The sequence below is a fragment of the Apiospora aurea genome (assembly GCF_038362705.1).
Source record: "Apiospora aurea strain CBS 24483 chromosome Unknown utg000007l_segment0_segment0, whole genome shotgun sequence".
NCBI classification, from domain to species: domain Eukaryota; kingdom Fungi; phylum Ascomycota; class Sordariomycetes; order Amphisphaeriales; family Apiosporaceae; genus Apiospora; species Apiospora aurea.
Window position 1 is genome coordinate 2,505,456 of NW_027117394.1, and position 11,888 is coordinate 2,517,343.

The 11,888-nt window shown below is 52.8% G+C and overlaps 3 protein-coding genes across 3 annotated transcripts; 2 read left to right on the top strand and 1 right to left on the bottom strand.

Annotated features, from left to right (window-relative positions):
• Window positions 1-3,762: 3,762 nt before the first annotated feature.
• PG986_011020 (uncharacterized protein) lies at window positions 3,763-6,313 on the top strand (the record flags this gene model as incomplete). The annotated part of the gene is made up of 4 exons (XM_066847242.1): window positions 3,763-3,920; window positions 4,005-4,045; window positions 4,096-4,528; window positions 4,588-6,313. The coding sequence occupies 4 exons, from the start codon at window positions 3,763-3,765 to the stop codon at window positions 6,311-6,313; spliced, it is 2,358 nt and encodes a 785-aa protein (XP_066696733.1).
• Window positions 6,314-8,929: 2,616 nt separating this feature from the next.
• On the top strand, window positions 8,930-9,464 carry PG986_011021 (uncharacterized protein; the record flags this gene model as incomplete). Its single annotated transcript, XM_066847243.1, has 3 exons — window positions 8,930-9,025; window positions 9,163-9,284; window positions 9,410-9,464. 3 exons carry the CDS (start codon window positions 8,930-8,932, stop codon window positions 9,462-9,464), a joined length of 273 nt encoding a protein of 90 aa, XP_066696734.1.
• Window positions 9,465-9,989: 525 nt separating this feature from the next.
• On the bottom strand, window positions 9,990-10,378 carry PG986_011022 (uncharacterized protein; the record flags this gene model as incomplete). The annotated part of the gene is made up of 2 exons (XM_066847244.1): window positions 9,990-10,251; window positions 10,353-10,378. The coding sequence occupies 2 exons, from the start codon at window positions 10,376-10,378 to the stop codon at window positions 9,990-9,992; spliced, it is 288 nt and encodes a 95-aa protein (XP_066696735.1).
• Window positions 10,379-11,888: the final 1,510 nt, after the last annotated feature.

An 11,888-nucleotide genomic window follows, 5' to 3' on the forward strand; every position in this document is an offset into this window, starting at 1 on the left:
CTCCCTATCCCCTGAACATGCAAAATCTTCGGAATATAGAGCCATACTGACAACATGGAAATTCACAAGGTGTGCGTTTGCTGGGCACATACCGCGGTGGTGAGTCGTGTCGTATCCGATCAAGACATTGCCAGATCAGTGCCGTGGCTTACAGTATTATATAGGTGTATTGCAGGTTGGTTTAAGGGGTTCAAACTCTAATAAGGGGTTGTCCTGGAACGGAACGTCTTCCGACTAATTCTCTTCAAGATGCAACCCATTCCCCCATGGTTTGACTGCAACTAAGTGTTCTGGGCTGCCTGATTGTCAAAGCTTATGAGGCTGCAGGCCTCTTGAGGACCGAGATAGGCAGGTAGGCAGGTATCGCCGCGGGTTTTCCCACGGCCGTCCCATGCACCCAATTCGAACTCGTTCGTATTTCCCCTCTCGACTCGCAAATCACACATACAGTAGATACCAAGACGCTTCCCTAACTCTTGCATACTTCTTGGCCATTGCCATCGAGCTACCGGTAGCAGTGCAACATAAAATCGGCTATAGTCCAGTCGATACCAACTAGGATCATGGGCATAGATAGATATGGGGTTCTCTACAGTAGGGTCTGCTTCCCTCCTGCTCACACTCACACTGGCCTTTGGCGACGACGACAGTGGGTGGTTCATTAGTGGACCTACCTACAAGCACTAACTAAAAAAACCAAGGACGAGCGAGCCTTTGTTTTAGCCGCGCCGCTTACGCCTGTCGTATCCCACAGCCTTTTGACCCCTGGCTGGGCTTTCATTGCTGGCGTCCTGGGCTGGAGTTAAGGAAGTATTTGAGGTCAGTTAGGGAAGAGGTACTTCGGGTACGCAGGTTTTTCTGTTGCTTCCAGTACCGCAGCCCGCCGTGCTCGGGTTCGATTGCTGGTATCTGCTTTGCCCTGGCTTCGGCCTGATTTCCTGGCACTTTCCTGGGTCATTTCGGGCGACTAAAATAGCTGGGGCGGGACTAACCTCTGGGTAATTGGACTGGATCGCAGTCTCTGGCCATTTCGTCAGAATCACGATTGTCGACACCAGAAACCCTCTTTTCTTCCATGGAAGCTTACCTCCTGCGTGCCCGTCAGTCTCGGCTCCTTTCATTGCCGCTGCGCTACAGTATAGCACTATATACTCTGGCTCTTCCTCTACCATTCGGCTAAAAACACAGTGCAATGCAGTCAAGGAGAAACGAAGCGGGAGAAGGGAAGAAGCGAAGAACGAGACAGCGCATGCCACACGTCATCCGAACTGAGCTGTAGCCATTTCGGGAGGGATGGGACTGGTCCTATCAAATGTACCTGTGAATTGGTAATTTTTTTTTTACTCCTCCCAGTCAGGCGGTGCTGGTGCATTGTCTCGAATAACGCCCCTCCCGCAGACAGGAAGGCGGCTTACACCACCACCTTTCCAGGTACATGCCGATACTTCTCTTACTGTACCCATTCCCATCCATCCATCCACCCATGAATCAATACCCGTCCCCCGAACCCCCGTCCCTCAGTTCGCCTGTCTTCCAAGAGTCTCTGCCTGCTTACCCACGGCGGCCAGGCTACACACTTTACCAAATCTATTCAGAGCGATCAACTGGTACATCCATGCACTCTTTATCTCCCAGTCTCTTTCTTCTCCCTTCCCCCTGCCATACATAGTCTCCCGCCTGTGCTAGTATATTCTGCTGCGCCCCCTGACTCTGACCTACGTATTTACCACCCATCCGTACCGCACCGCACACACATGCGCACCAGGTCTTGTTCCCCCACTCCATCGCTCTACCTACTCTGTATGATACCTTAAGTATCTATCTGATGGTCTCTGGTGCTGTCAGCGAGCGAGGGTTCCCCGTCTGCCTCCCGTACGCATCTAAATTGTAGTCGCATCTCAAGCGCATACTCGTAGTAGTTCTTTGGCCAAAAAGAGTGAAAGGGCTTTGCGTCACATCTCTGCCCCAGTCTCCTGGTAGCGCTTTTTGTCTTCGCGAAAGTAGCCGGGCCAGACAGACGGACAGTCGTTCACCTTGGTCGTGCTGTCTGCTGCTAGTGCCCTGTTCATCAACGTCTAATAAGACCCGCTTCTTTGAGGAGACGCCGACCGACTCTCGACCAGCTTACCTGATTTTACCCACCCCGGGCTCCTCGCAACTTGAAAGCAGCGCAGCTCAGCGCAGGGCAGCAGACGCTCAAGCACCCGCAGCCGGCAACTTTTGGAGGAGCCAGGCCAATATCCAGACACCATACGGAGTACCAGGCACCCTACCCAGGCACCCTACCCAGGCACCGGGGGCTGCTGTCAAAACTACTGTACCACCCAACGCCAGCCTGCCCTGCCCAGCAGGCCCAGTCCGAACTAAACCAGCAAGGTCGGGCCTACACTGACTACCACGACCACTTACTTCATTCCACCCCCCGTTGAAACCGCACCACGCCCTCACTCTCTTCTTCTTCTCAACCCACTGTCTGTCAAAGAAAGAGACCAAACCCTGGACTCAACCTTTGTATGCGCGTGGCTTCGTGTGGTCTTGGTTCCTGTGTTTCCTAAACCCCATTTACGCTCGTTACACTTTTTCTTTCCAACTCTCGCTTCTGCATCGTGTTGCACCTGCATTTGGGGGTGGGAAGTTAGGTACAACAGCACATCCGTCCGGGCCTTTTTTGGTTTGATCTACCCTACCTACATTACAGCTAGCTACCGCAGCGCTCTGTAACCTCCCTACTCGCGAGAAAAGAAGATTCGTCTCATCTCATCCAACCGTCACCAAATATCCTGCATTCCAGCAACAGACGCACCTACTCGCTCCTCCGAATGGCCCTGTAACCTGCTTCGCCGAAACGTCCAAAGTCTATCCAATCCTCCCCGATCTGCAGCAGCGCTCCCGCTTCTCTTAGCTCGACTGGACCTGGTAGCTCCTGGGACTTCCCTTCAGCTTCCCGTTGCGAAAACAAAAAAAGAGAGAGTCGGTGTATAGGAAAAAGGAAGAGTTCCAAGGGAAAAGAAGAAGGATACTTGCATGCTGCGCTGCCGGTACGAGAGACGCAAAGAAAACCGAAGTACTCGTTTCTGGGCAATTACCGTGAGACAGACAGCCCTTCGATAAGGCGTCGCTCACTTCCGCGCCCTGTCAGTCGTCACCTGTGGCCTCCGCAAGTCTACCTTCGACGGGAGCACAAGGCTGCATCTCAGAACATTCTTCGTTCCGACAGCATCGCCGTCGTGATATAGCGACTTGGGGCTTTATCCCAATTTCGCCCTCGATCCGAACACTCGAAACCCATCAATCGCTTGGCCAGGCATTGGCTCCACTGTCGTTATCATGGCACCTACAACACCACGACTCAAGATCCTTTCAGGTTCGTTGCCGCTCTTCCTCGTGTGTCGCTATTCCGCATTCCACAATCTGGAAATGCCCTTGTGTACGCCAGCTGCCAGCTGTTTGGGAGTGGTACTACCCACGATTGTGAACGGTCCCGACCTTGTTCACATTCCCATCCTTGCCGGCAGCTGCTTGTATACATGACCCTCCCTGACGCGCGCTCTTGCTTTCCTGTCCAACCTTCTGTACCACCGAAGGGGGGGCAAGGGCAAAAGCGCTCACACTCGTTTCCTTGTCAAATCTCACCCGTCGCCCACAAATCTCCCATTGCATCTTTCTTTTCGTTGAACCCGCCCACTCTCGTTTACTATACCCCAGCTCTCCCTCGTGGAGACTAGCACCCCTATATGTGTCACTATTTTGTTCGATTTCGCCATGGCAGAGTATGATGAGCTAATGAACATTTGTGCAGTGGGCGGCAATGCAGTTTCGGCTTTTCTCTCTTGGAGACTTCAAGCCACTAACGCTTGCGACGTAACTCTGGTGTGGAAGTCCGGTTTTGACAGCGTGCACCAGTACGGTATCTCGTTCAAGTAAGTCGCCTGTCTACACGGGAGAGGAGTGTTGAGTCAAAGTCCGAGATGAAAGTGCGAGATGAACTAACCCCTTGACCTCAGGTCCGACGCATTTGGCAACGAACGGTTTAAGCCACGACAGGGTATGTGTTTGGTTCTGCCTGATTGTGATCATGATGCTAACAAGTCGTAGTTGTACGAACCCCCGAGGATGCCGCACAACTGAAGGAGGGTGCCTTCGACTATGTAATCCTGTGCATCAAGGCCCTGCCAGATGTCTACGATATTGCTTCCGTAATTGATTCCGTTGTCACGCCGCAACACACATGCATTCTCATCAACACTACACACTCTCTCGGCATCGAGAAGGCCATCGAAGACAGGTTTCCGACCAATGTTGTACTGTCGCTTGTTTCCAACGCCCAGATCACTCAGCTCGGAGCTAGCGAGTTCGAGCATAGGGGATCAACGGAAATTTGGGTCGGGCCCGCCAACCAGAACACCAGCATCCCGGCGACGATACAAGAAGATATGGCACAAGCTCTCGCGATGACCCTAAGTACCGGTCAAGTGGACTGCAAAGTGTCTACCAACATCCGCCAACAGCAATATGAGCGGGTCATTGGGTAAGCCAGTCTATTTTCCCTCCACTCGGTGGAATATCATCCTGACTAATAAACTGTAGGCCTATCGCTTTCCATCCCGCCAGTGTCATTTTCGACACCTCCTCGCATACTGCTCTCCTAGAGAAGAAGGGTGTTCGTGAGCTAGTGCATGGTGTGATAGACGAGCTTATGCAACTTGCAACCGCCCAGGGATGCAGTTTTACTCCCAACTTCAAAGACAGCACCATCAAGGAACAGTGCCAACCTTCGGAAAGCGGCAGCATTATGTGGCAAGACTATATCGCTCGTCGCCCAATGGAGGTTGAGACGTATCTGGGCTCCCCACGCGAGCTTGCCAGGGCGGCAGGTGTCAAGGTGCCAACCATTGATACACTATATGCTATATTCCACCACGCGAACATTACAAACCAGCAGCGACCCAAGGAAGTCCCAGCTGCTTATCCTGCCCCGTCTAGCTCGCCATCAGGAGGAAACGGCCCGATGCCGCGCATGTCGTCCAACGGCCCCCCGCCGCAGCGTGCGATGCCCAACGGTATGCCGAATGGAAACGGCATGGGCCGAGCTGGCCCGCGACCAAGAAATTCCTCCAATTTCAACGGCCCGCCTCCTGGCATGCGTCGAGGACCACCGCCGAGCATGGGCAATGGCGGTCCGCCTAATGGTTACCGTGGCCCCCCTAATGGTTATGCAGGATCGAGGCAGCCTTCAAGACGCGGATCGATGGAGGAGACGGATCTAAACGAATTCAGCCATTTGATGCTCTACGATGACGTTGCTGAAGCTGGCCCGGATGGGACATATCCCGGCGACAACTCCGAAATCGGATTGCGAGAGAGGGAACTTCAACTTCGCCAGAGGGAGCTTGCCCTCAAAGAGCAGGAAATGCGTATGAGACGAGGTCCTCCCGGCCCGCCTGGACCGCCTGGACCGCCTGGCCCTCGCCGACGTCCAGGCCCGCCACCGTCCGTTCGTGGCGGTGCATACGATGACGAGGACGAAGAGTTGGACGACTTCTTCGATCCTAATGCCGTCCCGATGACGCCGATGATCGACCCCGACAACTTCGATATGATGAGCGTTACCTCGAGGAAGGCACGGATGAACACCCCCAATCAGAAGCAGATACGACAAGACCCCGAGATGGGTAACGGGGCTGGGAACATGCACGCCCGGAACAGTCGATTTGGCCGCCCTGGATTTGGCAGAAACCGTGCTAGTCAGATTGGTATGAACTCGATCCCCGGCCTGCACGAGAACTTCCTCGACGACACGCTCATGGCGTCGACATCCAACCGATACGGTGGTGTAGACCGAGGACAAATGCAAGCTGGCTCCAGGGCCAATTCTCTTACGGCACAGCATCTGGACCAAATCTCCGGCCCAGGTGGCATGAGTGGCATGAACGGTCCGTTCCCACGACGTGTTAGTCACTCGCCAGGAGGCCCTTACAGCCCTTCGATCCGCGGCGGCAACGGACGCCCGTCGCCACCTAATGGAATGAAGGGAGGACCTGGTATGAATGGTCGCCCATCCCCGCCGGATGGAATGCGCGAACCGGTTCCTCGATACCCCCCGGGTCACGGGAACGCGGTTGCGCCTCAGAAAGTGGAACAACGTGTCGGGGTGAGCGCCCTCCAACCACCGAAGCCCAAAAATGTGCGGAGTCTGACCGGCAGTGCGAGCGCCAGCGCGGGGAGTGGTGATTCCATCAACCTCGAGTCCGAACCCTCTGCGCATAGCAGCCAGAGCAGCCTCGGCCCTCGACCGGCCGTTGGAGTCCGATAAGGAGTGCCGTCTCGAATATCGCTACCCGCCTGTTGCGCGACTCGTTCCAAATCCGACCTCGATAAGGAGTCGAACGTGATGACTGACCATGCTCGCATATAGACCACGGTTTGATTCGATCCTGGCTCATGTTATCGTACCCTCGCACTTTGCAAGGGCGAGGATATGCGCATCGCCTTTCTAGATCCAACCGATTGGCTACGATTTCCCAAAGCATACACCTGGCTTGTTCGAAGGGTATCTCCCAGGGGGTGGCATTTCCCCAAACACAGAAGGCATCATTTCTTTTTTTTTTGGCACGACGAAGCAGCAACTTTTTCATTTCTGGTGATATGCATTGGGTTGCGGGGTTTCGTGTTAGCAGTACACATCATTTTCCCCATTGTCAACATGGGCACACAGATTTCTTTTTTTTCCTCGGATCACGATGACACACGAACTAGAGGCATTTAAGGCAGTTAATGTCTAGTTTGCCGGACCCCGAATTCTGGAGATTCTCGGATGTGCTTCAGCATTCTTCGTCATGGATGGACCTAATACTGTTTGGGGCCCAATTCCGTCCCATGAAGATTGGGCACACAAGAGGGGATGGAACTGTATAAAATTCTGGCCATGAAACCGATTTTTGGGTGCGTCTTGACGACTCTTGCATCGTGTTTTTTTGGCCAAGTCGCACGTTGTTTCTGGGCGTATCTGTTTTTCCGCCAAGGGAGTTGCGGAAGAAGGCATGTTTACGATTAGATCTGGATTCTGGTTTGCCTACCTACCTCGGCTAGTTCCTCCTTTGTGGACAAGAGCTGCCGTCGGTATGAAGGGGGCCCCGGGCCACCTCAGATGGGCGGCGAGGGTTGAGAAGAGAGCAGGAGTGAAGCAGCTTGGCTTTTCATGACTATGGACACACACACACACACACACACACACGCAGCGGACTGACATCCGCGATTTTCCCTTGTTTCTACACTTTACTTCTATTTGAGTTCTAATATTCCACAAAAAGCCTGCCAGGGTGAAGCTGGAGGCGAAACAAGTCCATGAGGTGGTGGTACAGCATGGCAAATGGGGGCAGCAAGGGAGAGAGAGAGAGAGAAGCCAGCTTTGTACAGAGAGACTTAAAGGGTTTTTTTTCCGTCTCAAGATGGCAAGATGGTGCTGGACTGCAACACACAAAAGAGAGGACCAGACGTACTTAGGGAGCAAGGCTTAATGAAGGCCGCTTTATTGCGACAGAGACAGTAGGAAAGGCAAATACAAAGCATTCGAGTGGAAAAATAACGCTGAAGGACTATGTATTGCAATGCAATCAGTGTGATTGGTGATTTGTCCAGGATAGACCGCCGGAAGATAACCTGTAGGTTGTTGGAATAGAGGAAGGGGTGTTATTCGCTATAGAGTTCAGCTTTGCGTTCTGATCTAAGTGGCTGGCCATGGCTCCCTTCCCCTCGTCGGATCGGTTGGTTTTCTACTACGGCAATGTCGCACAGCATGCGTTTCATACTGAATGGTCTTCTTCTGCCTGCATTCTAGGCGGAGGAGTCACCTCACCTCAGCATGCGGACGGAAGAATTTCCAAAGGATTATGGCCGGGTCCGCATCCCTTGCTGCTTGCTAGACGGTCCATAAGCTACCTACATGCTTTAGTCATAGAGGTTTTTAGCAGCAAGACCTTCAACAGCAACATCGGCACCGACCAACGAATTCTTTGGTAGTATAGTGGTCAGTATGCGAGCTTGTCATTCACACTCTCTGACGGGGAATTGAACCCCAGAAGGTAAAAATGAATGCGCTCGAGACCGGGGTTCAATTCCCCGCCAGAGAGGACTCTTCAGTCGTGCTGCGATGTTTCTTTTTTTCGTCTTTTTGGTGTTGCATAGCAAATATAGGTAGTGCTGACGGGCTTCTATTGTTTGGGGCAAGCGAGATGAGGGTGGCGTCCCATTGCCAACTGTCATGTTACTACTATGTTCTCTTGCCGTATTGGATGGAGTGTAGAGATAGGATATGAGTGCACCTGGGCATCCGGTGTGGCTTGGTCATCCTCGCTTCTGCCCGAATAGACGAGTGTTGTTATCTTTCATTATCTGATTGGCTCTATGTACTAGATACCGACGCACTTGCTCCCTGGCAGCGGAATGGTCTTGCAGCTTGCGGAGTATATTGACGGGTAAGTGCCTCTGCTCTGCTTCCTTGTAATGATGCGATCAGATAGGTACGAACTGGACATGCATATACACACCTCTTTTTCGAGGCGTGTTGGTTTCTAATCTCGGTGTCGGGGATATCTGAATCAGATAGATCGATATTCGAGGTATGTACATTTAAAGTATTGAACGAGGTACGTACCTTTCTTCTACGTTGCTGCCCGATCTCCAATTCTCCAATTGGATCAAGAACGCGGCTTGTAGTGGACCCCCCGCATAAAGTCATATGCAATTGATATCAAACATCAACAACCGCTCCTTCAATTCATCAGCTCTGCCCCCACCCCCGACCCTAACACAACATACATCAGGAACGGGAAGTCTCTTCGCCCAGCCGCAATCTTGTTCGTTTCTTGGAAAGACACGAAAATCAATCCGTCCACGCACCCACCCCCTGCCGAAATTCCGCTTTTTCGCCATGGCCTCGAGGAACTTCAACTCGGGCAGCGGCATGACCACCCGGCCCTCGATAGCGCCGCAGAGTTCGGGAAACGCGGTCAAGGCGCGGCAACTGGTGAGTGAGATAGTGGCTTCCCCCTATTTTTTTAATTTTTTTTTGTTATTTCTATTTTGGAACATCCATCCAAGACATGGCAAAGACACCATTTCGGGATATCGGGATAAACTGACGGAACGGAAATAAACATGCAGTCCCATCTCCATTCGCAGCTGGAGCAGCTCTCGTCCAACCTGGCGGATACCGAGAACCTGCTGCGCATGACGGCCGTGCAGGCCGAGGCTATGCGCGGCTTAGGGAGCTGGCATGGCGGCATGTAAGTGCTATATTTCTTTTCTTTCGTTTCCTCCCTTCGCTCTTGACATCCCTGTTGTGCATTTGGCGGAGGAGGCTTTTGAGGATGAGAAGTTTTACTTCATTTACTCATCAACGTAATCGCAGGTTCATGGCTGCGAGTAAGGTGCTGGGCGAGGAATCAGTCAAGGATCAGAAGTGATGATGGCCGGTAGCCACAATCTGAGGGCGCAGCCACATATTGCTGCATGTTACTAGAGTTTGCCCCCCTACCTGGGCCATACCACGAGAGACTCGACCTGAGGAAGATCTCTCCCGACTAGTAGGACATTTGACAGTATCAGATGCCCGGTATAACAAGAAGGAGCCCTATAGTCACGTTAGATCTCCACCAAGACGGCCATGAATGAATAACCGTTCAATAAGAACAACATATGCTGTGCGTGAGCTTGCTTCCGGGCAGGCCGCTATGTGTCAAATGTTCCTTCTCTTGTTCTAAGCTTCCGAAAGGAAGGGGTTGGTAGTTGTGAGTCTACAGAAGTGCTACCAAGTCACCTACGGGCAGCACTGTCTCAACGTTTCTAAGGACACTAACATGGTATGGCGCCTACCATTGACATACCCCGCCGGCCAGCCCCTTTCCATAACCGGCGGAAAACACCTAACCTCGAACCTCGACCTGCATATCGAGTCAGGTCACAGTATCCCACCCACATGCCTCTTTTTCTTACTCGCATTCCTTCTTGTTCCTCTGCTTCCCCCAATTGCAAGTCCTCTCAGGCTTGGCCGCCCACTCGGCCGGCTTCCCCTGAATCTCGAGCTTCCCTTGAACCTGCTCGCAAACTGCACCGTCAGCTGTTCGTTGCGCAAGGGGCTCGTTATGCACCACCATCGTCGCCGACGCGTTCCCGATAGGGAAGGTGACGTAGTGCTCGAAGCTGGCGTCCTCGTCCTCGCCATGGTCGTTGGCCAGCCAGTGGTATATATGTCTTGTAGTGCAGCCCGGCTACAAGATAGTCGACGTCGCAGCCGAATAACCGGGGGGCTGATGACAGCCCCGCGTGCTGTGATGCTTGTCGTGTCCTCTTACGTCTCTACTACTGCTTTTGGCGTCATTCCGGCGGGAATGCTAGCTCTGCTCACGACTAGGCACCGTCGTAGCCGGGGCAACACTCGACGCCGGAGAAGGCCGTGAATCTTTCAACTACGGGACTGGCGTTGCTTCGGATCATTAGGCGAAGGGCTGGTCATTTGCCTTAAAGATTCCCCGCTCCAAGTCGTGAACGAGTTCGTTAATGAAAACGTCCACGGCGGACTGCGTCGGGGTCTGGTTTGCCGTGGACACGAGCGCCGTGAACATGAGCCATGCTAGGTAGTAGCCCGCATGCATCGCCATGGCTGGCTGCTGGTCGCCGTACCTGACAGGAATCGCCTTCGTGCCTGGTACGTGGATGCTGCCACTCAAAAGATGGAGCCATGCTCCCGAGCACGGAAAATTCAAACCCCAGGGCATGTCGGTCATGGCTAAGTGATTGGGCCATGCGCCGGTCTCCAGTAGAGAGCATCATTCCCTCTCAACGGGTACCAATCAAACACAGCCATACCATTGTAGCCATGTCAGGCATACCTCAAGCCGGCATACCACGATTCACCGGTGAAGCAAGCTTGCCGTGAACAAAGAGCTCTTGTCTGAGAGGCACATAAAGGGACCAAAGGAGGACATAAAGGCACCATTCTCGACCGACAAATGCATTATGCATCTGGGTCTTTGTCTGGCCTATATATACCAGGGCTCGACTCCCCTTGTACCAATTTCAGAAACTGCAACCAGACAAGTAACTTTCGAAAGAAGTTGAAGTTAGTCCTTATACTACACCATGTGCAAACATTACCACTACGCTTATATCTGCGTGCCCTGTGGCAAGACATACAAGCGACTCCCACCCGGCGCCATTGACGAGACCACGGGGAAACGCAATACTGCTGGGTCGACTTGCCCAGAAGTGGCGTTTGAACTCAGCCTGGGCAGCCGCCTCGATGAAAAGCTCACGCTTGAAAAGGTGCACCGGGCAAGGGAGCTGTGCTCAATCCGATCTGGTAAAACACCCCCGGAGGCCATCATTATGCCTGGATGGTGTAGTACATCTTGCCGAGACCAGCAGCAGATTTGTCGGAAACCATTCAGATCCTCGCCACTGAGCTCGTGGCTGGCAGTGGCTTGACAGCAAGAAATCCTTGGGGGGGGATCTTAGAAGATGTATATGATATCATGTTGCCGATTGGTTGGGATTAGAGTAGTTGAATTCGAATAATATATGTATAACGCCATCGATTCCACTTGGAAACAACCCTTGAACGACTGGGTGTGAAAGTGAATGATATGAACCAACTTGGTCGCACGTAAAAGGAGTTCTGTCGATATGCCCTCAAATAAGCTCTTCCATTTCTCATTGGCAACCATAAACCGCGTGTAGGCGCGGAAGAGGCTGCCTGCAAATTTGGCTTTTTGGATACTTTGTCATCATCGGGCATCTTGTCTGTAAGAACAAGAGTGTATTTCTCCTTCGCTTCAGTCCCAAGCGTACGACACCCCAGCCCCAGACCACTCGGCCGGAGCGGTTTCGCA